At 34.6% G+C, this 27,111-nt stretch overlaps 1 protein-coding gene and 1 long non-coding RNA gene across 6 annotated transcripts in view; one reads left to right on the forward strand and one right to left on the reverse strand.

The window, feature by feature from the left end:
- The window catches only part of TSC22D2 (TSC22 domain family member 2), a 48,761-nt gene that overhangs the window by 13,390 nt on the left and 8,260 nt on the right, over positions 1-27,111 (reverse strand). Inside the window, exons 2-3 of one of the 5 annotated variants that reach the window (XR_004264283.1) lie at positions 20,863-20,934; positions 8,703-8,859 (exon numbers count right to left, since the gene is read on the reverse strand). The exons of 1 other annotated variant lie outside the window; for it this stretch is intronic. Coding sequence is in view for 1 of the 4 variants with exons in the window: in XM_032263367.1 (XP_032119258.1) it covers positions 20,863-20,934 (72 nt within the window). In the remaining 3 variants the exon portion in view is untranslated. Of the gene's footprint in view, positions 1-8,702; positions 8,860-9,248; positions 9,391-18,599; positions 20,935-27,111 lie in introns of those variants that run through there. 3 more of the 5 variants (XR_004264281.1, XR_004264289.1, XM_032263367.1) reach the window with 3 other exon arrangements.
- LOC116540066 lies at positions 17,211-22,074 on the forward strand. The gene is made up of 3 exons (XR_004264294.1): positions 17,211-17,569; positions 20,366-20,368; positions 22,062-22,074. It is a non-coding gene; the product is annotated as an uncharacterized LOC116540066 (long non-coding RNA).

Consider the following 27,111-nt stretch of genomic DNA (forward strand, 5'->3'; position numbering starts at 1 on the left):
AATGTTAAAATAGCTTTCTAGAAAAAGCATAATTCTATGGACAGTATATTTTATGATTAGAATTTGCTCCAGGGTTATTAACTAGTTTTTCTTTGCTACTTTATATACCTTCCAAATCTGTCCCCCAAAGTCCAAGTACAGTAATAAATAAAGGTTGTCAAGGAACCATTTCAAAATAGGGCTAAACTCAGAAGAATATCATGGGATTTTTTTTTTTTTTTTTTTTTTTGAGATGAAGTCTCACTCCCTCACCCAGGCTGGAGTGCAGTGCTGCAATCTTGGCTCATGGCAACCTCGGGTTCAAGCAATTCTCCTGTCTCAGCCTCCTGAGTAGCTGGGACTACAGGTGCCTGCTACCACACGTGGCTAATTTTTGTATTTTTAGTAGAGACGAGGTTTCACCTTGTTGGTTAGGGTGGTCTTGGAACTCCTGACAGGTGATTCACCAACCTCAGGCCTTCCAAAGTGCTGGGATTACAGGTGTGAGTCACCACACTTGGCCTCATGGGGTTTTTAAAGAGGCAGTTGCTTGATTCTCATTTAGACTAAAGGGCGAGCTCGAAGCATGGTTATTGTTCCATAGTGAAATGAACAGAATATATATTGGGGGTGGGGGAAAGCCTAGTATTTTTAATAAATTCATGAATGTTTTACATTTGGGATTTTAAAAAAATTATAGTGGCTTGGGTTTGAGCAAATAATTACATCTTTCTTTTTAAAAAAAAGCTGTTTGTAGAGACAGGTCTCACTCTGTTCCCCACACTGGTTTCAAACTTCCGGGCTCAAGCAATCCTCCTGCCTTGGCCTCCCAAAGTGTTGGAATTATAGGTATGAGCCACTGCACCCAGCCAATAATTTTTTTTCACCTTCAATAAACATAAAGGCAACACTGAATATAGGACCTCAAGAATTAAAGTTGTCTATGTTTCAGTTTACTGTCTCTTGTCTGAAGTACTTTTTGTTCTCTGCTTCATTCTGGGGTCAGACATTCTGGAGTGCAAGACAGCTTCTTGCTCAGCAGTTGCCTAAGCAAAAAGCTGAATTCACAAATAATAAAATAGCTTAAAAGGACAGGCTTTAGAATTAAACTGCTGACTTTTAATCCAAACTCCACTCACTCACTAGTGGGATGATCCTAGCAAGTTAACATACTGAAACTAGTTTCCTCAACTATAAAATGGGACAGAGTTGTACATATCTTAAAGGACTGCTATAAGGATTATGAGACTTTACAACAGTACACACTTAACAACAACCCAATTAGTTCCTTTTATCATTTGGATCAATTTGGACTTTGACACTTTATAAGGTCTACTTTCCCAGTGTATCCTGCGAAATTAAATAAGAGTTAACCTCCTGAGGCAGTGAAACATGAATAAAAATCAATTATGATTAGCATTAAGAAACAGGTTTTATATTTTTGTTTCACCCAAAATAACAAAATCCTAGTTATGCCTTAATAAATTTAGTTGAATTTTTTATTCAATTAGTTAAATGTCAAAGACTTAATGTAGGCACAAAATATATGTTAATAAAAATTGTTTGACTTGAGATTTACATTTACAAGGCTTATTAAACATAGGATTCTTGTGGATTGAACATTAATAACATTCTTATGGATCTTTGGGATCTTGATATTTCATTATTTAGAGAAAAATAACTTACTGTGGGAAATTTTTCCGAAGGCCACTGAAATATAACTAATTTAATTCAAATAAAAAGTTCCAAAAAGGGTATTTAACTAAAAATATCCCAAGTCTTCCTTCAGTAGTGTTACATGAAAATTCAACAATAAATATTACTAAAAGCAAATAAGAAAAGTAAGATAAAGTGTTGTTTTGCTTTTAAAGTATTACCCTAGCTGAGAATCACTGTTTTAGAATTACCTTATTCAAAAAGGGATTCTGGTGTGAAGTAAAAAAATAGCACTACTATAAAACCTAAAGGGTCATTAGGTTTTTTTCACTCAAGCAAAACTGTAATCAAGTAGGCATATTTTCAGAGACAAAAAATTTAACAGCCAAGCTTTTATCATTTCAGTCTAGATTCACGTCCTTGAATTCTTACAGGTAATAACAATTCTAATAATTTGGACGTGGTGAATGACAGAATTTTACAATAGTTTGTGTGAAATCTTTTATGATGAATTCTACACTTAGATCATGACCTGAAATCTGTTAAATCAATTAAGATTCCAGAGATAAGACTGTCACTTGAGATGGAATGCTCCACCTATATTTTTCTTAGCCTTCTTCCTTTCTTGGCAACAGGCTCCGCATCTCTGATTCGTCCATAAATAATTTTTTGTCTTTATCAAATGCTCCTCTCGAATTAAACCTTAAAAGCAGAAACTGTCCATTTCTAGGGTCTACTTATTACAACACAACTCTGCATATAATTGATAGTAAACATATTACTTGAAGAAAAAAATGGAATACAATTTATAATGTATTATCTAATTATATTTTATAAGCTTGGTATAAACAGATGTTATATATTGGGCTCATCAAGCCAGGATAAAGATCTATGAAATTAACCAGCTGTTTAAACTATCAGAAACTAATTAAAGGGTGTCGCTGGAACACAGTAAAATATGGGCAAACCTTGAGAATTTTTTTCTCCCTAATAAAGGTAGGTTTTTGACGTTCCTTGCATTTGGTTGTTACCCATTGAGAAAGAAGGAAAGTGCAGCAGTTTCTATATGACATAGGCAACTGATGTAAATGGAGAAATGGTTTTAAGTTTGAGGAACAGAATAGAGCTAGGCTTTATGAATTTCCAGGTTACTGCTGCCACGGTCAGTGAAACCTGGCAACTCCATGGTAACAATCATGGTGATAACTAAATCATAGACGACTTCATGGATAATAAAGTGGATGCTAAAAACTCTTAATGATCTTAAAAACCTTGACAGAGACTTTTTTACATTAGAATCATGCATTTAAGAAGGAAGTATTTGTAAAACTGGTGAAAAGCTTGATTGTATAATCATGCCTCATAAATATCTATTTATAGGTTCTCTCAGCTGACGAATTTCACTCTTCAGTTAATCAAAATTAAGTCTAAAGGGAAGAAGTTAAAGAACCTAAAGGCTTGTGGTCAGATAAAAAAGACAATTCAAACTACCATGCCTTTAAGCATGACTCATGAATAAATGAAAGTTCTATGTAAACTAGATCCAGGAGTCTGAAGAAATTCAATTTCATTTCACTCTTTTTATATTGGTGGATCAGGTCACATCTAAAGGTTTCCCATGAAAAGTCCTTGTATCATCACTAGAATCAAAAGGAAGTACAGAAACATCCGTGTGCTAATATATTAAGCAATGTCTCCTTATTCATTTTTGAAAAAGAACTTTAAAACCAGTGACTTATGGCCACGAACTGGAAACCACATTTTTGATTACGGCAGCTATGAAAATACAGAAATAACTAGAAGATGTACCCAGTTTCAATGTCTCCACAGACTTTTTAGTGCAGCTTATATATGCTTTAAGTAATGGCAATCATCTGATTTTTCTGTTTCACATTTTAAGATTCTCTGTTTTACAGAAAGCGTTTATGGGCGGTTTAAACATACAATGGAAAAAAAAGAAACCAGGATGCAAAAGTTAAGACATCACTGGAGGTGTTCAGAGGCTAGATGACAACTTGGAAGGAACACTGTAGACATGATCCAATTATAGCACAAGTGGTTAGAATAAATGACCACTAAATTCCCTTCTAACTCAGTTTCATAATTCAAACTCAGAAAATAAATTCTGAGAGGTGGTATTAAATAAAAGGGCATTGGTTCTGGAGTTGTATCCAAGTTTGAATCAGAGCTCTCATCTTATTTTATTTTATAACATACAGTCTCGCTGTCTTCCAGGCTGGAGTACAAGGGGGACATCATAGCTCTCTGCTGCCTTAAACTCCTGGATTCAAGTGATTCTTCCACCTCAGTGGGATTACAGACATGTGCCATCATGTCTAGCTAATTTATCTTTTTTGCGGGTAGAGATAGGCTTACCCAAGCTGCTCCTGAACTCATGGCATGAAGCAATCCTCCTGCCTTGGACTCTCAAAGTGCTGGGATTAAAGGTCTGAGTCACTGCACCAAAACTGACATATGATTTTAGATAAACTAATATTTAGCCTCCCCAAAGGACAATAAATAATAGGACCAGGTACTAGGATCCAGTGAGATAATGCATAAGTATCTGGCACATGGTAAACACTTACTGTATTACCTAATAACTTGCAGTGATAACTTACAGTGGTCAAAATCTAACTGTCATGAAATATACAAGAAACACTGTCTTAGGAGTTAGATAATGTGGTTTCTGTATTTTATTCCTGCCTCTAATTGTAAACAATAATTTCTAACAATATTTTCAGATACCAAATTTTGTGATGCTACATCCCAAAGGGGATGTAATGGAATTAAATGTTTATCAGACACTGGGGATACAACGTCAAATAAACATAATTCCAGAGTTTGTGAGTTTACAGTTAGTGCAGGAGATATACAAGATGAAAGTGTGATAAATGCTAAGAGCAAGATTCTAGAGGGTGTTATGGGGGCACAAACTAAAGCTGTTGGATCAGGAAAGAATTAGTAGAGGAAGTGCTACAGTTGCTTAGAGAAGAAAAAGACAGGTACAAAGAAATGTTCCAAGTAAAAATAACAGTAGGTGCAATTAGCCACATTAGGAAACTCAAATGACAAGAAGTAGTCAGAAGGTTGTTGCATTTTCACATAAGAAAGGATAGTGCCTTGAATGCGGACAAGAGATGGGATAGGCTGGCAAAACACTCAGAAGGCAGACATGGCAGTACTTTGTGATTAACTGGCTATGAGAGATCAGGGAAGTTTGAATGTAAGGAGAGATGCCTTGGCTGGAAGTAACAGGGTTGAGTACCTTAAAGCATACAGGTTACTTCCTATAGCATAAAGATAGTATGTGCACAGAAGCCATCTATATGCTCTTTTCCTGATGAAGAATTAAGACGACAACATTCTGAGGACTCCTTTATTTATTTATTTTTTGAGAATGAGTCTCACTGTTGCCTAAGCTGGAGTGCAGTGGTGTGATCATGGCTCACTACAGCCTTGACATCTCAGGCCCAAGCAATCCTCCCACCTCAGCCTCCCAAATAGCTGAGACCACAGGTTGTGTACCACCATGCCCAATAAATTATTTCAGTAAAGATGGGGTCTCCCTGTGCTGTCCAGGTTGGTCTCAAGCTCCTAGGCTCAAGTGATCTTCCCACCTCAACCTCCCAAAGTGCTGGGATTACAGACAATGAGCCACCATGCCGAGCCTCCAATAATATTTAAAAGAACAGACAGAGGGAAAGCCTGCCAAAGGGTCTGAGAAGAAACAACCAGAGAGGTAGAAGGAAAAACAGGAGGGAATGTTATCACAGTTGTCAAAATTATCAAGTATCAGTTCAAAATTCAAAGCCTAACATATATCAGTATTAGCTTTAGTTTTAACTAAATAGTTTAAAAACTATTGAAAATCTACTTATCTACCATGATTGCAACTATTAATATGTACATATATTCCAAGTCTGGAAATATGCAAACACTAAGACAGTAATTGTGTTTAAAACTTGCATTAGGTATGATTATTGTTATTCTATTTTCCAAACTTCCCAATTTTTTTTAAAAGGCAAACATATCACTACTATAGAAGTTGGTGTACAAATCTATTATTCAAAAAAAGACTTTTAGATAGAATTCTGATATTCTGATGACCTATCAAGTTGTGCATTTTTAACCATGGTGCTAAAGAAACAGTTTATATTTGATCTCTAGACTGTTTCAACATCCCTCAGGAGTAAACAAATTCTTACGGTTTTAAGCAGGTCTATTATTGCATATTCAACCTTTCATTACAAATACTTAAAAATAGGGAAAAGGCTGTTATAAGGTTTGGAGCTCCTCTGAGAGTAAAATTAAACCAACAAAAAGTGTATGACAAATTCAGTACTAAAGAAAACAAAACCAAAAAACCTTATGTATCCAAAAAAAATTTGCCTGATAAACGCTTTAAAAATGGGCCAAAAAGTGGTTTCTGAATAGAATTATTCACAACTGAACTAATGGAAAACTGTCACGTAGCACTTAATATGGGTTTTACATGCAATATATTTCATTATCCCAAGAAATATTTGCAGCTCAAAGCTGCTTTTTAATTAATGCTTCCTAGTGTTTTCTGTATAAATCCTAAATATTAAAGAATGAGTTCCTAAGGATACATATACTATTCTAATAAGTACTAAGACTTTTCTAAAAAAAAAAAAAAAAAAAAAAAACCCATATATTTGTTTATAATCATAAGCATTAAATCTGAAAAGAATTTATTTTTTTAATGTAATTAATACTGACTTTTAAGCAACCTCCAACATTTGTTTTTTGGCAAACACTTTAAAAGATAGTTTTGTAATGGAGAATGACCCATTGCTAGTTAAGTTCAAGATAAATCAAATTTATGAATTCTCATCTTCAAACAATATAAAATTCTCCTTTATCTTATCCTTCGAGTTTTTAGAGATTACTCTACATGCCAGCACACTGATACTCAGGTTCCAGTAAGTAGTAAGATTTGAATTCTTGTTCCACCACTCAATGGCTATGTGACTTGAGCAAGTTACTTAACTTCCCTAAGCTTTTGTTTTCTTCTCTGTAAACTGAGGATATTGATAATGTCTATTAATATATAACTTGTGAAAATTAAATGAGATAATGTGCCAAAAATATTCAGCACAGTGCCTGACAGTAGCCAAAACACAACTACTCTGAAGAAAAATCCAACTGATGATTGAGCACAGAGACTGACAGAATGAAATTCCTAAGCTAAATGTGGCTTGGCTCTGATTTGTCCCATCAGTCTAATGGGCATTTAGAATAATCCAGCATTGAACAAACATCAGTAAGAGTCATAGGACCAATGTTCTCATTAGAAATTTCTTTCACAAGTCATACTTAGGTGTCTAACAAGGATTGTCCTTTAGACACAAAACAGTCACTAGAAATCTCTGAAAAAAAAAAAAAAAAAAATCTGACAAATGCTCTGAACCTTTCACAGAAAAGTGAACATAAAAAAATTCTATCCCAAATTCCAGATGGTTCATGATCTCTTGAGCCCCAGCCACTGACTACTAAATATGGATATCCTATGCTAGAGAAATTAGAAATTATTTTCCTGATCATCAAAGTTATGTAGATTATAGAAAATAAAAAAAATTTAAAAGTACATGGAATAAAAGATAATTAGTTTGTTGTAATTCCTTCCAGACTACTATTGATTGCAATTACTGGTTTATGGGACTTAAGCTTATAGAATGTAATGAAGTCATGAAATACTGTATCGGAAACAATTTAGAATATTATTCAAAAGGAAAAATGGGCAAGGGACAAAATATCATATCTCTAGTTAAGGATAAAGTTGGAATATATATAGTGGCCTGTTTAGTTGATATCAACCCATACCTTTTGGCTTTTTTGGAAAATAAATAATTTTAAATAATTCTTGACTGACATGTAGGATATGTATACCACACTTTAATGAAAATATTAATTTTACAATTATATGACCTTGGACAAATAATCCACCCTCCTTTTCTCCATTTGCAAAATATGATGATCTTCAGATTAAAAGGTATAAGGTCTTATCCTGAGCTAAATTCTAACCTTCCAATGGTCCCCCTACAAAATACAGCTGTGTAAAACAAAGCAAAATAAGAAAGAACACAAAACAAAGTATTTTTTTTTCTAAGGAGAATACGATTCTGAGAGAAAATTAATTTTCAGGGTCTATAAAAAATGTGCAATGACTTCTAATATATCATTTTCTTTCTCTTTCTTTTTTTTTTTTTTTTGAGACAGAGTCTTGCTCTGTTGCCCAGGCTGGAGTGCAGTGATGTGATCTTGGCTCACTGCAACCTCCACCTCCCGGTTTCAAGCGATTCTTCTGCCTCAGCCTTCCGAGTAGCTGGGATTACAGGGACCTGCCACCATGCCTGGCTAATTTTTGTATTTTTAGTAGAGACAGGTTTCACCATGTTAGCCAGGTTGTTCACGAACTCCTGACATCAGGTGATCCGCCCACCTCGGCCTCCCAAAGTGCTGGGATTACAGATGTGAGCCACTGCACCCTGCCTAATGTATCATTCTCGTGTTATGATATTGGCATCTTAGGTATTTTCAATGTAAGAATTAAAAAAAATTTCTTGGCTTTATTTTAGACATTTAGAGGAAACAGGTCTTTTACTAAGAAAATAAAATCCCCCAAAGCAATAAAATTTAGCTATATATTAAGAAAACTGAATTTTTTTTTTTTTTAAAGAAAAGATGAATATATTATTTCTCAAATATCTCCTGGTATAATGCCTGGAAAGAATTTGTGGTTCTTCACTATACTGTAGGCATCTACAGCAGATGCAATAGCAATATTTTAATAATCTTTTTATAATTCAGGATTTCACTTTCTTTTTTTAAATTGATGTATTTACTAAACACCACTGCAAAGATATGGCCTCCAGCCTCAAGAGACTTCGAAAGGCTTACATACTCCAAATATTTAAAATTCCAAGTTGTAACTTATATTTAATACTATACTCTTACACAATGTGCTCATTTTGTTCATAAATATTCATCTCAATACAATAACATCAGGTATAATACATAAAATCTAAGCCATTAAGTCTTACCAATTTATGACCTGATGACACTCTTGTGGACAACATTCAGTCCTTAGAAGCTAGAATAACCCTCCAACCATGTGAGGGCATCACAACTTTTAAACTTTCGGCTTTCGATCATTATTATGTCACATTCCTCCTCCGATGCTGAATTCTAAAAAAAATTCTAGCAAAGAGTTTAAGTAAATAAGTGTTTTAATCAAATAGCCTTTAAAAATCTTTTATAGCAAAATTTTATGTTTTACCATGATTATACAACTGATATTTTGTACTTAAAAAAATGTAAAATAAATTTCATATTTGATCTGGAAAATTCAAACTTTAAATTTCAACACGGATTTTCAGGCCATCAGGATACTTGTTAGTAAAGAGTAAAGTAGAAATGGAACCAATTAAAGGTTTAAGATCATGATTCAGAAATTATGATTTGACACCATAACCTGATACAGACAGCTCTGTAGTCCTGCAGAATGGTATTAGAGTTCTATTGTTTGGTCCATATCCATGTATATGAGTTTTTTTTTTTTTTTTATTCTTTTTTTTTTTTTTTTTTTCGAGAGGGAGTCTCGCTCTGTCACCCAGGCTGGAGTGCAATGGAGCAATTTCGGCTCACTGCAACCTCTGCCTCCTAGGTTCAAGTGATTCTCCTGCCTCAGCATCGCAAATAGCTTGAGATTACAGGGACATGCCAATTCGCCTGGCTAATTTTTTTTTTTTTTTTTTGTATTTTTAGTAAAGATGGGGTTTCACCATGTTAGCCAGAATGGTCTCAATCTCCTGACTTTGTGATCTGCCCACCTCAGCCTTCCAAAGTGCTGGGAGTACAGGCCTGAGCCACCACGCCTAGCTGAGTTTCTAGACTTATATAGCACGAGTGGCTGGATCAGTAATAATCCATACTGTCATTTAAGTACATAAGACAGAATTCCATTTTTATATCTAAATCTTCATCTGTCTCTACTACTTCCGATTTTGAAAACAGACAACATAATGGCAGGAATTAAATTTTATTATGTGCTTTATGTAACTGACATAATAATGTATCCTATATAACAGTGCTCATCTGTATATGAGCATGAAAGAAAACTGGAGGAAGATTTAATAATGGCAAAAATCACTACATTAAAAATAGCGTTCTAAATTTATTAAACTTTACCAGAAAGCTTTCAATTGCGCATCTATTTTAATCCCTGAATAATAGTATCATTAATAACATTTTTTCTCTGATAAGAATGTACATTTATATTTTTAGTTGTCAGTAACCCACAGAAAAGGAAACCCATAGATCTGTGGGCACAGTTTTGCCTAAATTAACCCCCTCAATAAAATATTATAAAGGGGCAAAGGGGAAGGGGGAAAGAAAAAGGCCCTTATTGAGGATGATCAATACACACAAAGCTATAGAAAACTCAAAGACAGCATTGTAAAGGAAACTCTGCAGCTATCTCAAAAGATACTTGACCCAAACGTACAGGTTGGGTCATGCTGTTACAGATTTTTAACTTTCAATGGAACTTTTCTACTAGACATGGTCACTTAAGTCTCTGACACAGCCTGAAAAACTATTCCAATTTTTCCAATATAATCTTTCCAAATGTAATCTCACAACACATTTGACTTCAATATAAATCATACCACTTAATTTTGTCTTCTGTCAAAGCACAGCCTTATAATGTAATCACCTGGTGAAGGCAAAAATCCATATTTATGAGGATAAATAGTAGTTTAAAGATGTGGTCATTTCATTAATGTATTACCAAATGTTTTTAGAAAGTTTTAATAAAACTCTTCTATCAACCAAAATACTATAATAATTTAAAAAATCTTTTGAAGGTTTACTTTTTTTTGGGACAAGTATGCAGTCATATTTAGTAAATACTTCCTGAAATACTTATCTACAATGCTGGTAAATCTGCTTGTCTGCAAGGCTTTGATGAAATGGTCATTTAAAGGGCCGACTGTTTGACCCTTTGTTAAAGGGCCTGCTGACAAAAAAGCCTTGTTTTGGTAAATGCTTGGAAAGTCTTTTTGGAAGCTGAAATTAAACCAGTCATATGAGGCAGTTATTTTACTATAAAACTTACAGAAAAAAAAATTTAAAAGAATGTGTACATTACACAAATGTATGGTAAATTCAGGACTTAAGAGCTGTATACATTTTAGAAAATATAAAACTTATATATCAAAATTTTCCTAAGCATATATTTTCAAAATTAGTTGTTACCAAGTACAGGGTCATATTTCAAGAGTTTAAATCATTAAATTCCAACATGTGGGACATCCTTATTAAAAATCTGAAATGAAATTGGGTAACTAAAGTGGTTACAGATGAACAGCATTCAGATTAACCAGATATTCTTTAAAATTTATTTAAAATTAGAATTCTTCCTAATAAAAATTTAATGAGAAAACTGTGTTAATATTATCAGTCATAATCTTGAGTCTCTGACAAGATTGCTATCAAAACCAAATCCTGAATATTCCCCTCTAGTTATTTATCATTTCCTTTTGTGAGAAGGTGAATCTATATTGAAAGAAAAAAACAGTGAAGAGGAGGAAGGTGGATGATTTATAATTTCCATGTAATTACCTGAAAATTGATATGCTAAATCAAACAGGTCTACAAGAGGTCCTAAAGGAACTTGCTTTTTGAATGAATGTGCTTAGCTTAGTAGTTTAATAGAATATTTTGTTTTCAGGTTTAACCACATTTCCTTAAAAAATTCTGAAAATTCTATAAGGCTATCTACTAATATAGCCATATTTTCACCCTGTTGTTCAAAAAGTTCACTACATTGTTTGGAGAAATCCTAGCCATGATAAACCAATGCCTGGTCAGAAATAACTTACTTTTAAATGGAGAAGGGGAGGAAATAGGCAACCCTATATGCCCTCCAATAAATTACACAGAGTTATTCCATAGGTTACATATTGAAAAAATAAGCTTCAAAATATTAAAGATAAACTTACTTTAAAAATTAGTACAAAATGTACCTAATAGACTAAAACTGCTAGGAAGACAGTATGTTCCAATAAATTAACACATAAAAAGACAGGCTAGGCACAGTGGCTCAGGCCTGTAATCCCAGCGCTTTGGAAGGCGAGGCAGGTGAACTGTCTGAGGTTAGGAGTTCAAGACCAGCCTGACCAACATGGTGAAACCCCGTCTCTACTAAAAGATACAAAAATTAGCCAGCAAGGTGGCGGGCACCTGTAATCCCAGCTACTAGGGAGGTTGAGGCAGGAGAATCGCTTGAACCTGGGAGGCGGATGTTGCAGTAAGCCGAGATCGTGCGCCACTGCACTCCAGCCTTGGTGACAAAGCAAGAATCTGTCTCAAAATCAAAAACGAAAAAACAGAAAAAAAACAAAAAAACACCACATATAAAAAGACACACAACACACAGTAACAAGAAACTTCATATATCTGTGGTTGAGCCAAGATGTAATTTAAGACACAACTGGCTGGCTAAACACTATATATAAAGCATACATACACATATACGTAAGCATATGCATATACACATACATATATAAGCATATGTACATGTATATACACATATACAAAGTGTTTGGCATTTATGCATTATATCGAATGCACCTACTGGTAGAAGAAACACAAAATACACAGCTTAACGAATTTCATTAATGCCGCTTTGAAAAATAGCTCTAAAAAAGATAGGCTTTTCAACATGTTTACTCTCAAATGATTTATACCCTTGATCCTTTCAAAAGGAGCAGAAATTAGCTTATAAAGGCAAAGGAAAAAGATATTGAAATTAAAGGTAGAGCCCCCTCTAAAGATGGAAAATCAAAGTAAGTGGAAGCCAGTTACATAAAACTCAAATATATGTATAATAAGGATCTGCATGCTTTGTTAACAAAAGGCTGCATATTTGGGCTGGGCACAGTGGCTCACGCCCGTAATCCCAGAACTTTGGGAGGCCAGGGAATGGCGGATCACTTGAGGCCAGCCATTTGAGACCAGCCTGGCCAACATGGTGAAACCTCATCTTTATTAAAAATACAAAAATTAGCAGGGCATGGTGGTGGGCGCCTATAATCCCAACTATCTGGGAGGCAACAGAATTGCTTAAACCCGGGAGGCAGAGGTTGCCGTGAGCCGAAATCGTGCCACTGCACTCCAGCCTGGGTGACAGGACAAGACTCTGTCCCAAAAAAAAAAAAAAAAAAAAAAGCCACATATTTCTGACTCTCAGTTTATTAGTAATAGCCAATATAAAAGAAATAGAACATTTATTTATATATTTATTTGACTGAGACAGAGTTTCACTCTGTGACCCTGGAGTGCAGTGGGACAATCTCAGCTCACTGCAACCTCTACCTCATGGGTTTCAAGCAATTCTTGCGCATCAGCCTCCTAAGCAGCTGTGATTACAGACAGGCATGGGCCATCACACCCGGCTAATTTTTGCATTTTTTATAGAGACGAGGTTTTGCCATGTTGCTCAAATATGGAATCCTGGTAAGAAGATTGAGTTCTCTGTACTACTCTTGTAATTTTTCTGTAAATTTGAAATTATTTCAAAAGATTCAGACATTTCTCTTCTGATTAGAAAATATCCTCAAAATGTTCTAATCTTAAAACATTCTTAAATCTCTTCTAGCTTTAATTTCTATACCAAGCTGCAAGTCTACAGCTTCAGCTGCATCCCAAGTATTTTCACCTTGACTTTGTACCAGCTCATCAACTCATCCAGAAAACAGCTGAGAAGAAAAACCTCATCACTACTTTCTCCTTCCCAAACAAATTATTTCACTAATACTTCCTAACAGAACCAGCATTCCCTCAGTCAATTAGTTTGGCACTTTGGAGTCAAGTTTGACGGCTCCCTTATCATGATTAATCAGTTGTAAAATCCTGTAATTCCTATCTCATCTCCATTGCCTAATTTAGGCTTCAATACCTTTCTAGAATCTGTCTCTAATCTAACCCCTCTCGTTTCTTGTCTTCGAATGTTATATACCCACCAAATTTAACTTTATCCTTATCATATAAGCCCAGTACTTGATGCACAGTATTTCAGTCTAACTGGATGTTCACTTTCCCTCAGTTCTTCAATTCTGCATGACCAAATTCTACCCATCTTTCAGTTTCCAACTCAAAAGCCCACCTCCTGAAGAAACTTTGACCAATTCCTTCAGCTGTACTTGAGAGACATGAAGTGCTTACACGTTATATGACAGGTATCACTTTCAATTATGTGATCATGTATTTACCATTTTCCATATTAAGACCAAGCTCACTGAAAGCAGTTACTAAATCTTAGTCTTTCTTCTAGTATTTACCTATTACAGGAGAACAAACTTTTGCTGAGTCATATAATTGCAAATTTTCCTGATATTTTCCCTTAGCTTCATTCTGAGCTACTCTAAAAAATTGAGATTTTAAGGCTTTAGAGTCTTTTGACTAGAAAAGGTGATCCAAAACCACTTAAGATGGCAACAGGAAAAGCCCTTAAATAGCAAGTATCTATAATTTGGCACAAACATATATTGTTAAAAAGACTATTTATAATATGACCAAGCATCTAATAATTTACTGAACTTCCCAAGTAGCTTTTCAGATTACTGTAGGCTTGGGTTTCTAACAGTTTTAAGTGGCTTCTTTCATCTTTCATTAAAGCCCCAATGACCTACATTCACTACACTACATACAACTGTATTTCTCTACTACATACTACTCTTATTTCCACATCATCAAGAATTTGACTTGTATTTTGAGACCATCAATTTCATAACCAAGCATTGTGGCTTTTAAAAACTTTGAGGCCTGGTTTTCCCTATGGTCCTATGACTATGACCTAGACTGACGCCCATTTATATACAGTCCATGATTTCTAAGTGAAGTTAACCTTAAGTTCTTCACTATGCAATGTGTGAGTTATTTTTCTCCATGTTACTCTACCTCTGCCTGGCACCTGGGAAAGAATAATTCACTAGTTTTTAAGATGCTTCTGAAATCATCAGCATGGTGATAATGGGTGCCTACTTATTTGTGGGGCTTCATTTACCACCACTATATATGGCAAATTCTTATTTCCAAATTAGCTTACTGTCACTCATTTTCTTCTGAGGGAAGCTCCGTTGGTTTCTCTATTCAGACCAACACTTACTGCCTCTGACGTGGAATTCTTTCCTACAAGAGCGGAATAGTTTGCTAGCCTTCCATTCCTTAAGCAAATACACAGCTCTCTAAGGTTTACTGATAATCACAGCCAATAATAGCAAAACAGAAGCAAAGGTGTTCAATTCCAATGCTTGTACTTACTGCTTTTCTTTTCCATTTAGGAAAGTGGGGGAAATAAAACCCCAGAGTAGGCATTTTAAATGTAACTGAAACTAAATTTCACTTAAAATCAACATCCCTAGTTAACAATTAGATAGTTTTATTACGTCTAGTGATGGCAAGACCATTTCCCAGAGGATTCATTTATTCATAGTAAGCTCACTCAGGGCTGCCTGTTGAAACACCCCGGATGTCCAAGTAGAGTATAAAGAAATTCGGTTTTCTAGTTAGTTTTGTATTTAGAACAACTATTCTGTCGAAATGGAGTAAAACATCATTTCTTACTCTAGTTCTAGAAACATCATCTAAAATCACAGTTTTTGTGGCACCCCTGTCACTTACCAATACTACAAAATGCCATTAACACACATAGCTAAGTATTTTTTTCTGATATACTTAGTCAACGTCCCTGACTTTACATAAGTTCTTCCAATTTCTTGATTTCTGTATTTGTTTCAGTTAAATTTATAAATGCTGTCATCCACAACAGCTATCACTTCCTTGATTTAATGTTATCTGAACATAACCATGACCTTATGTTTCCATCTAAATCAGGCATCCAAATACGAGTTATAGAGCGATTATATATAAAGCTTTCATCTGATCCTTTAAGTACCAATGTTTACCTACCCCTCTTACCCTGGGCCTTTCCCCTTCCCTCACTTAAGAACTACAGATGAAACTACGGATGAAAACATTTATATAATGTGATACAAAAGAGTCCTGTGAGAATAGTAATTGTAGTAAGCACTGCAGAAAAGGTGGAAATCTGGAGGCAACCTTAGTTAACTAACTCTCCACACCAATAAGGCCAGATTTGGTACTCACTATGTTCAATAAAGGAACAGTATTTTGTTACAGATTAAAATGGAAGACATAATTATTAAACACAATGTGGAATCCTGATCTGGATCCTGGAACAGAAAAAGGACACTTGAAAAATTAAAATAATAAAACTGTAGTTTAGCTAATAGTATTCTATCAATGTTAACTTTCTAACTTTGATAGTTGTACTAAGGTTGTATAATATGTTAACACTAACAGAAGCTAGGTAAAGGACATACAAGAACCTTCAGCACTATTTTTGCAACTTTAAAATTATTTCAAATTAAAAAGTAAAATAAGGAAGGAAGAACAAGAAGAAAAAAAAGAAGGAAGGAAGGAGGAAATGAAGGAAGAAAGGAAGGAAAGAGGGGGAGGGAGGAAGAATAAAAGGTGATAGTCATTAAAAATCTATACTCTAATTTTTAGCTTCTTGGATTATCCTCTACTAGATGTCTTAGTGGAATAGGTTGAAATATAATGAGATAATAAATTATGTAAGTACTAGGTACAAATTAGTAAGGAATATATTGGAGTTGGTCACAAAATAGTTCAGGTACATATCCTCAAGATATTTATGCATAATTACTAAGAGAGAACATTTAACCAATACCAATCTCCAACAAATAACCCACTTGAGTGATTCTTTAAAATTATATAGTCCATGTCTACAATGCTGCAGAACCATACAAATGAATCTCAAAGAATCTCAAACATAATACTGGGTGAAAGAGGTCAGACACAAAATGCATAGTGTATGGTCCTACATATATAAAACATTAGAAATCAGGATTAGGAGGGGAAGTGACTGATGGGGGACATGATGATGTCATGAAATGGGCTTATAATATTTTATGTCTTGATCTGGGTGCTGGCTACATATATGTGTTCAATTTGAGCTATATATTTACTAATGGTACACTTTTCCAATACAAATTATACTTCAATAAAAAATTTTACAAGTCCTATCACCAAGCATTCAAAAGCTATATCAGCTAAGTCGTACAACCTGAGTTTTACCATTTGGGATAACAAGCACTGGTGGATGTTAACAATGGACCCAAGCTTCTTACAGATGAGCCAAGCAAAATAAATTATCTCATACAGTACCAATGGTATTTATGATATAAGCAGCTTGGTTCTAATTTATTCCTAGCTTCAAAAATAACATCTCACGAGGAACAATGACAGGAAATACTGGAAGGCTTTCCCAACACAAAATACTTGAGGCTATTTAAATAAGAACACATTTTTTATCCAATAATTTTAAAATTAGAGGTAATAAATGTAAGTGAATAATCACTGTAGAAAACAATTTAAGAGATCATCAATTATCTAGTAAACAAATTTAGGATAAACTTAGATATTCATTTTAAGTTAGTAAATTAAGTCTACTACTTTCCTTATTAACTTCTCTCTAAATACTGGTGCTCTCATAACGATAGACAAGCAGACTCAAGGGGATGGTGCACCTAGCAACTGCTGTCTCACTTGTTTCAACTACATTTATGCATTTCTTAATGAAGACAAAAGCCCTGAAAGTGCTTATCAATGAGGTTAAAGCCTTATGAACTACCTGATTTCTTCCTTTAGTCTAACTGAAGTTCCTTCCCTTTAGTACTCCTTTACTTTAGTGACCTGGTATCTAGAAGACAGTAAAATTGTTTGCTATAATTTCTTAGGCTGAGCTTTTGTAAACAAAGGACTCTCAATGAGAACCTGCTCCCCAGTGATCATCAGATAGGTTTCTAAATCAATTCTGCCAATTTAACAAAGCAATGCCAAGTATTAACTTTGGAAACCTGTTCTTTAGAAAATAGGAAGTCAAATTTTAAAGTTACTATTCTGAAATGCCAATAGGCTAGGATCTCACTAAAAAGTAACTCCTCCATAGTAAGATAATCTCCCAGAAAGCTAACTATGGAAGCTATAGTATTTATTTTAATAAAGAGTCAACTCAAAACAGTTTGGGCTTCTGAAGAAAGGACTGGATTATGTTTGAGTTATCAGTATCTACTGTCCCTACATTTGAAGATGGTTTCAGCTGATTGATTCCCTGAGGACTCTGCAAATGGCCAATAGAGAAGACAGAAACCAATGATGGCACCTACAGAAAAAGGGAAAGGGAGGCTTGAGGGTAGCTTCAATTTTAGTACAATAACTGAGTAAAGCACTGGATATAAATGGAAGGAGAAAATATCTAAATATAAGCAGAGGCAGACTGCTTGGTGAAAAGTCTATTAATTTGCCAATTCTAATTGAAATATGGAAGGAAACAAAGGGGCCATTAAAAAACTTTAAGCCAATATGAGAAAGGTACATTAGTTACTTATATTTGGATTAAAAGATATTCTGCTAAGTTGAAAGAATCCTGGGGAAAAAAGGACATTCCCATCTTTCTAGTTAGGCAAACTCAAACTAGGGATATTAAGCAATTTAGGACAGGTTTACTGAAAACAGACGCTTAAAAGCTGCTTCTACTGAAAATGATTTCCAACATTTCATAAATAGGAGCCTAAAATTTGTTATCTAGCAATAGCAGGATGAATTTATGCCTCAAAATAAATAGATAATATAGAAGATAATGTTAGGGACTTACAGTCCCTTAAACTTCTAAATGTCTCTCTTTTTTGAGACGGAGTTTTGCTCTTGTCACCTAGATTGGAGTGCAATGACACAATCTCAGCTCACCGCAACCTCCACCTCCCAGGTTCAAGCAATTCTCCTGCCTTGGCCTCCCGAGCAGCTGGGATTACAGGCACACGCCACCATACCCAGCTAATTTTTGTATTTGTAGTATAGATGGGTTTCACCATGTTGGCAGGCTGGTCTCAAAACTCCTGACCTCAGGTGATCTACCTGTCTCAGCCTCCCAAAGTGCCAGGATTACAGTCGTAAGCCACCATGCCGGCCCATGTCTCTCTTTAATAGAAGAATCATCCTTGCAAAACACCTGTTTGCCAAATTCGTAGCAAAGTAAAAAAAAATCCTAAATTTATAATAGTAAAAAATGAACAATGTAATTTGGCGATGTCCAAAACAAACAAAGTCAGAAGTTATATTTAATATTTTTTATAGCTTAACATACACAAATCTTCAACCCGTTTGCAAGGAATAAATGGTCTCATGATACTTTATTAACTGATATACCTATCAATAATTCTGTAGATATTTGCCAACTGAAAGTATAGATTATTAAAACTAATAAAGTTAGCTATGATTGCTCCTCTCAGTGGAAAATTTAGTAAGTTAGTTGAAAAGTTAAAAGGAAGCCACTAGTCAGTTTCTATTAGGTTGGGCTTGTCACCTTAGTACCCGCAATGCCAATTTACAGTGAAGAATGGCTGACCTGATATTTTGATTATATTTGATTATATTTTGGCATTAACACACTACAGACAGATATTCACTAACTTCTTTGGCTCTGGACAACAGGCTCCAAGGAGATGAGAAAATATTTTCAACCCATGAGAAACTATAGATACAGCAACTTGCCTCATTTCTGATACCTTAAAAGTTTCTGGTATCTAAAAAAAGAAAACAGATAAGGAGTATTTAGCTGTAACAACAAATGATGTGCTGGCAACTTCTATAGTTGTTTTATTATGAAACAAACCTTTTAATACTAGATTCAAATTATTAAAAATATAGCTCAAACCTTTCTACGCTGATAAAAATAATATATCATTCATATCGAAACCATGACAGCTCACAAATTAGCTATGTGAAATAAATTACCATACATTTGAAAACTACTCTTACTACATTTCTAAATACAGGGCTATTTTTCCTTTTTCTAAGGGAAACTATAAAGCATACCCCAAAGTACTCACATTCTGGCTTCATTTGGAAAACTATTTGAATGATTAAACCTTCATGTTTATTTCATGTCACAATTTACATTTATGTATTAATTTAAATGGCTAGGGAAGAACTATTTAAAAATTTGTTTTATAAACATGGTACTACACATTTTAAAACTTCCTATTGTAAAAGTAACTCTTTAAAAACATTTCTGGAACATACTATCAAAAAGATACTGTTAGAAAATTTCCCTAGAGTGACACACACAAGCAAATCAAGCCAAAGAATTAGACTGTTTTAGCATTTCTAGGCAATATGTATCATGTCTTAATATGACATGTACATGCACTTAGCAATACTCTTTTCTAATGAAAGAGATGGAGTTGAGTTCATGAGTGTTATCCAAAACTATGCCAGAAGACACAAACGCGTTGCCAGGCAGAGTTAAAAGAATCTAACAAGCTTTGTGTGAATTTTAAAAACATTGTTTGAGCTCAACTTCTATTAATTAAACATAAAATGATGGAGTGCTAATAAATATTCAGCAAAATGACTGAACAGAGCATACACTACTTAAAATGTGTGTTAAGCAGAAAGATAAACCAAAGTATCTTTTGCCATAAAAGATCTCCAAGACTTCATTTTGTATTTTTAAGAGTTAACAATAAAATCTATATAGCATTTCTGTAAGAAAGCAAACTTTGCAGGGGCTTACAAATCAGTAATGCAGACCTAGTGAGTTCTAGCAAACAAATTTGAAGTTAAAGTTTCTTGCCAAAAATTAAACAACAATTACTTTGATACCTTAGTCTTGTTCCTCCTCCAATTTCATAATTTGAAATAACATTTTGCTTTGAATCACTATGGCTTTTATAGAAAAAACATAAAATGGCACAAAAATTAAAGTAACTGTAGATAGTTTATTTTATAGAATATGCATTTGCATTAAAATACACTGGGGAAGTGACTATTTCATATCAAAAATTCAACACAATGTGAACCCTTCAAAAATATAGAAATAAAGTACACAGGATGCAGAAAAAAGAAAAGTATGTTTATTTTCTATATAGATTGTCCTTTTGGTTTATTTTGCTGCTTTGTCCCATGCTAGATACCATGTGAATCCCCCCTAAAATAACAAATATCAGTTTTAATGACGAGAAACCAGTACAGTGCAAAGCAATTCATGCATACAGTTTTGCATGTATGCATTCCTTATGTAAGTATTCATACCTATCCCAGAGGCTCTTTGATTCCTGAAACGTGTTCAAATGGAACGCTTGGTAGAAAGCAGTTGAAGGATTCCTGTGAGATCCGAGAATCAAATGGAAATGAGGTTGAGAATGTACAGTAAAATCACTACTTTTCAAAAGAAGATGGAATATTTTAGATTTCTAATACAGTGTAACTGTTTTGATAATAAAAAGATTAAAAAACCATGTAAGTTTGCTTAAAACAACACTTTGAAAGAAATTAAAAACTGGACAAAATCTGGGAGACCTCAACAATAATTCAGAATCACAGTTTTAAAATAAAGAGGTAATGCAGAGCAAACTAAATACTAAGTAGCATTCAATTTTGTGTGTGTGTGTGTGTGTGTGTGTGTGTGTGCATATAAATGTGACTAATTCATAGCCTAATCAACACTATTCTGTACCGAATGCCTTTATAAAAATCTATCTTGTTTAGCAGTTTAACAATGCTGTTCTTAGGTAGTGTAGTCAAATAAAGTAAGTTAAGCTATTATCTTCACAACGTAAAAACTTTTCTTAGGCTCTGTTAAAAGTAGCAAGGGTTTCATAATTAACAATGAAGAGTTCTTTCCTGGGTTGGACTTGACACATTTCCACCTTCGAAATCCATTATTTTTATGTGTTTTTTTCTGATCTATCTAGAATTGTTCGGCAGCTTTCTAATCCTAGCATTGGTACAGTGCCACTTTAAGGGGTAAAAGCCTATTTATCATAATTATCTTTCATTTCTACCATTCTCTAGCGCTATCACCATAGAATCTGAACTGATGGGCTCTTTTGGACTATCTCTCAGTAAGTACGATATACCTCATATCTGGGGACTGGTTCCACGGGGAACCTCGGCACACTTCTTGGTCTCCCCTACCTCCAGCCTGTACACCTGGGAGCTAACAAAAACTTTGCCACATAACTTTTAAAATTCTTAACCCATGCTGTAGCAGAAGAGCAGCAGTTAAGAATATGTTTATTATGTGTCACACACTATTCTAAGCGCTTTACACTCATCAACTAAATTATGTCAACAGCCCCTACCTAAGAGGTAGGCAACATTATTATTCCCATCTCATGGATGAGAAAACTGGGTCAGACAGAAGAACTTGCCTTACATCACTGAGCTAGTAGGTGGCAATCTAGTTCCACAGTTTATGCTCTTATACCACTACACTAAACACATAGCAGTGTTAAATTTTGACCTCTTTAGGTCTGTCTCTTCATCCGTTAAATGGTTACATTACTACCTAGCCTTGAAGGATGGCTGAAGAATTGACACTATACGTAAAGTTCCTGGCATACAGTAAATGCTCAATAGCTATTATTTTCATGTACAAAATCAGGTTCAGATACAATATGGCAATTATGGGGTACTATTAAAAGTCTTAAAAGTCTGCAGAATTATCAGTACAATAAAAAAAATGACTTCCAACATGCCAGAGAACCACCAAAGTAACTATTTGATTAATTAGGAGTCTAATACGTGTATTTTTCATCATTTGCCCTACTTCAACTCCTTGTTATTCTTTTAACCCTTTCTCCATTTTTCTCCTAACTAGGTCTAAGGCAATCAAAGGCACTGATTAGACCTGCTAATAAGAAAAGCTTAAGAGGCTTCTAACTACTGTTTATTTAACAGCTTACATCCTCTTAAGATGTATTTGTCAGGCCACTTTTTTCACTGTACTTAGAAATCAGTCTGCCAAATCAAATGAAAACCAACTGAACTAACTGAATATTCAACTTGGGTTTTTTTGTTGTTTCTTTTTGTTTTAAAAAAAAAAAAACAGGCTTGCCCAGGAACATATGGGAACTAGTTTACTATCCTCAAAGGTCTGTTTGGAGACCACTAGTTTAAATGGAGTGACTCAAAGAGGAAGGTAGTATATACAAGAGAATAAGACACAGTATACTTGGAAGTTATTCTGCAAGTCTAGAATTAAAAATTCATTAAAGAGTACTAGCAATATATTTATAAGGATGATATTCTTTAAAAGAACTTCATTATTTATTATTATTAATAAGTTTTTTGAAGACGAGTTTCACTGTTGTCGCCCAGGCTGGAGTGCAACGGCACGGTCTCAGCTCACTGCAACCTCTGCCTCCGGGTTCAAATGATTCTCCCACCTCAGCCTCCTGAGTATCTGGGATTATAGGTGCCTGCTACTACGCCTGGCTAATTTTTTGTATTTTTAGTACAGATAGGGTTTTACCATGTTGGCCCAGGCTGGATCTCAAACTCCTGACCTCAGGTGATCTGCACGCCTTGGCCTCCCAAAGTCCTGGGATTACAGGCATGAACCAATATGCCTGGCCTCTTTAAAAGAATTTTAGATCCTCTGACTTTGGAAATATAAATATTTAATTTAAATCAAATTCATATTACAAGTAAATTGGTTCCAAATGAAGTCATATGACTTAAGTTATAAAATTCCAGCAGTTTTACAAAATAGTGAAATATTTCTCTAAAGTCAAATAAATGTAAAAGTAAAAAAAGAACATATTTGTAGTTAGTAGTAGTAAACACTGAGATGGGGAAAGAACCTGTGAAATAAAATACTGTATAAATGGACCTAAATTTTTTAGAACATATTAGAATACACTTAATTTGCAAAAGCTGACAATTAACAATCACTCTTTCTACATACATTCAAAGTGAAGAAGCCACAATACATAGTTTCTATAGTACACAGCTATACAATCTATGTACTACATAAAACTTTAAATAGTCTAGATTTTAAGGATAAAAATTTAGACAGTCTTATAAGCTATGAAATTTTGTTTCTGGGACACTTCAACTGGGATGTTATCCATAAACTGAAGGATTTGTAGCAAACAGCAACAATAATTAGTCTCCACACACTGATTAACAGGTATAGATTAAGGGAGTCAAGTCTGTGAAATCACTGATCAAGGAAGTAGAAGGGAAAAGAGCCAGTTGTAAATATTGAAGGGCTTGATCATCAGAGAGACTTCTATTTTGGAATGGCATAAAATTGAGGAGATTAAGAGCCCACGGAAAAGGCTGTTAATGGGATCATTTCAACATTACAGTCTATGAAACCTGAGAGCATGAAGAGACAACTGAAATTAAAAATTTATTAGAAGGAAATGCTGACTTTTATGCAGCTGTGGTCACAAATTCTCTTCTACTCAAGAAGTAAAATTGAAAACCAGCTTTCTAACAGTTTATTTGATATTAATATAAATTATCATTCTAAATGTAGAGCCAATGAAGCAATTCTAGGAAGACTGAGACGTGGTTTACACTGTACTTCAGCCACCTAAACAAAAATGCTGTTTTTGTATTTGTAAACATTCTTCAAAATCACTGAACAAAACCGTCTTTTCTCCCTACTTTATATATAGTCAATATTCCATCACATTTTCAAATATGTGCTACATCAGAAAATGACTCAATGCATGTGGCATGTCTACCTGTTTTAGCAAGATACTGTCTTTGTAGGGTAACTAACTACAACAGGGAGAATAAAACACAAACACTCCATACATCAAAACTAAGCTACAAAAATTGTCAAAGCTTAAAGCATAAGGTACTTCAGCACTCAACAAATACCTCTTTCTTTTATCTATGCCAAAATTCGACTTCAGAGATCCCTAAATAGGAACCTGCGAAATACAATAAGCAGAAAATCAACAAGCACCATCTCCAGTACTATTATCTGTGGAATTTAAATGATTAAAAATATCCTTTAGGTAAAGGGTTATAAAACAATAAATCAGTGGCTGTATTATGGTATCTCTTCCTTCCTCCTAACTTACTGTCTGCTAAGTAATAAACTTCTAACTTTGGGAATATGGAAAAGCACTGGTTTTGGGGTTAAAGGTCTAAATATGAGTCTATACTCTGTCACCCAATACCCAGGTGACTCAAACTCTAAGAGTCTGTTTTCTTAATCCATAAGGGGGAAGAGACCCCTTTTTTACAAATTGTTGAAGAGATCAAATGAAAGTATATATACATAGGGCCTGATACAACTAAGCTTGCTTTGTGTTTAATATAGCGTGTTAACAGTTTCCAAATTATGCTGTCTATAAATCAAATTTTGTTAACAGTATCTCAACATGTACCAAGTGTTCTGTCATTATCAAGGTAATATTGAGACAAACAGAATACTTAAACTTGGAGCTACGTGTACCAAAATATTTAGTACATTTCATTAGATAAGAATTCTGATTTTTGGGGCTCAGTGCTCCCAAGGTATTCCCTTAACACAGCTTTATCATAGCATTATAATTTAGCATGCAACAATCACTAAAAGGATACTGAAATTGTTTCAAGATATATTTTAACAAAAGTTTCAAGAAACCTTTAACAGCAACTTACTATAAAAATCTAAATTTCTTATCATGACATTTAAGTCCTTCACTTTGGTTCCTGTCAAATTAATAATACCATTTTCCAAATGATACATTCTCACTCTTTCACATTATTATACAAACCACCTTCCACCTCTGCATGGAAAACTATCCCCTTCTCTTCTTAGTGACCTAATCTGAATGACCATTTTAAGATTTAGTTCAAAAGTTAGCTTCAAAAGAATGTACAGGTAATAATAATGGGTTACTTCTAAGGACAGAAACTGGATGGCTGGAGGACAGAGGTGACAGAGAGGCTTTCAATTTTACTCTTTTATATATTTTGAGTTTTGAACTATATAAATACCTATGAAGAGAATAACTTTTAAACAGAAGTCAGTCTACTACCCTCTCAATCCCAACCTGATCTGATGTTCCAAATTGTTCCCATTAGCACCTTATATTTACTCCATCATCACCTACAATATATGTCAAAGTATACATCTGATAGTCATTTTCAAGATGAAAATGCTTGAGATCTAGGAGGGCAGGACAGTCTCACATTTGTATCCCAGTGCTCACTACTTGCAGAGCACCATGAAAGCTGAACTGACTGACATATTGTTTTAAATGTTTTCTTGGGCAATCAACCTACTTAACAAGTATTTGCAAACTTTATTTATTGCCACACAATAGTCAAGTGGCAGGGAAGGGGTGACAAGAAGAAAGTTTTGCAATTCTCTCATGAAGCACACCTGAATGTATGGTCTCACATACATAAGGATAGAAGGAATCTTAAAATTTGACAAAGTCTCAAAAAAGAAAAACAGAGAAGTTTAATGACTTGACCAAAGAAACCAGCTAAATGATAGAAGAGCCAGGACTGGAACACAATTCCCTATATTTCTTGCAACATCATGACTCCTCTGGACTAAAACATCATCTCCTTTTTTCTGACTACATAAATACCATACAATTATACTTCCATGTTAAAATGGAAGATTCTTGGTATGATTCATAGCATGTAAAGGGGTGATCTGGGAGAGCAGTCTGGACACTGAAATATTAACATTTCTGTGATATACATTTGCCTTATATATTATGTTCAAGATTGGTCAAATCGCTTGCATATATCATTTAATCCTTTAAAACTCTCCCAAGTAGGTACAATCCCCATTTTTCTTTTCGTTTTCTTTTTCTTTTTTTTTTTGAGATGGAGTTTCGCTCTTGTAAACCAGGCTGGAGTGCAGTGGTATGACCTTGGCTCCCTGCAACCTCCACCTCCCAGGTTCAAGTGATTCTTCTGCCTCAGGCTCTTGAATAGCTAGGATTACAGGTGTCCATCACCACCTGGCTAATTTTTTGTATTTTTAGTAGAGATGGTGGTTCACCATGTTGGCCAGGCTGGTCTCGAACTCGACCTCAGGTGATCCACCCACCTCTGCCTCCCAAAGTGCTAGGATTACAAGTGTGATTCACTGCGCTTGGCCCAATCCCCATTTTTCATAATGGGAAACAAAAGATCTATGCCAACTAGCTCAAGGTGAAATGCAGCAGTTAGATTTTAGCGCAGGTATGTCTGACTCCACTGTCTCTGTAATGGTCACTCATACATGTTAACACATAATTAAATACACTATTGGTTTTATTTGATCAAAACAGATCCTCCCTCCTTTGTTTTGTCTTCAAAGACTAGGTAAAACAGTACACCAAGCAAAGATTTGTTTTGTTTAACATACAAAACCACTTGATAAAAACTAAATAGTACTGTTTTGGAAACTAACGGGCTTTGCACTTTGCTTTGGGAAACCTTTATCCATATTAAAAGACAAACTTGTGTAATAATGAAGACGAACAGCCTAAAACTAAAAATAACATTTAAAAGTATGCCATCATTATTTGCAATAATTGACACATT

The sequence above is a fragment of the Sapajus apella genome, unplaced genomic scaffold (genome assembly GCF_009761245.1).
Source record: "Sapajus apella isolate SASKATOON/1434 unplaced genomic scaffold, GSC_monkey_1.0 scaffold4, whole genome shotgun sequence".
In the NCBI taxonomy this organism is placed as follows: Eukaryota; Metazoa; Chordata; class Mammalia; order Primates; family Cebidae; genus Sapajus; species Sapajus apella.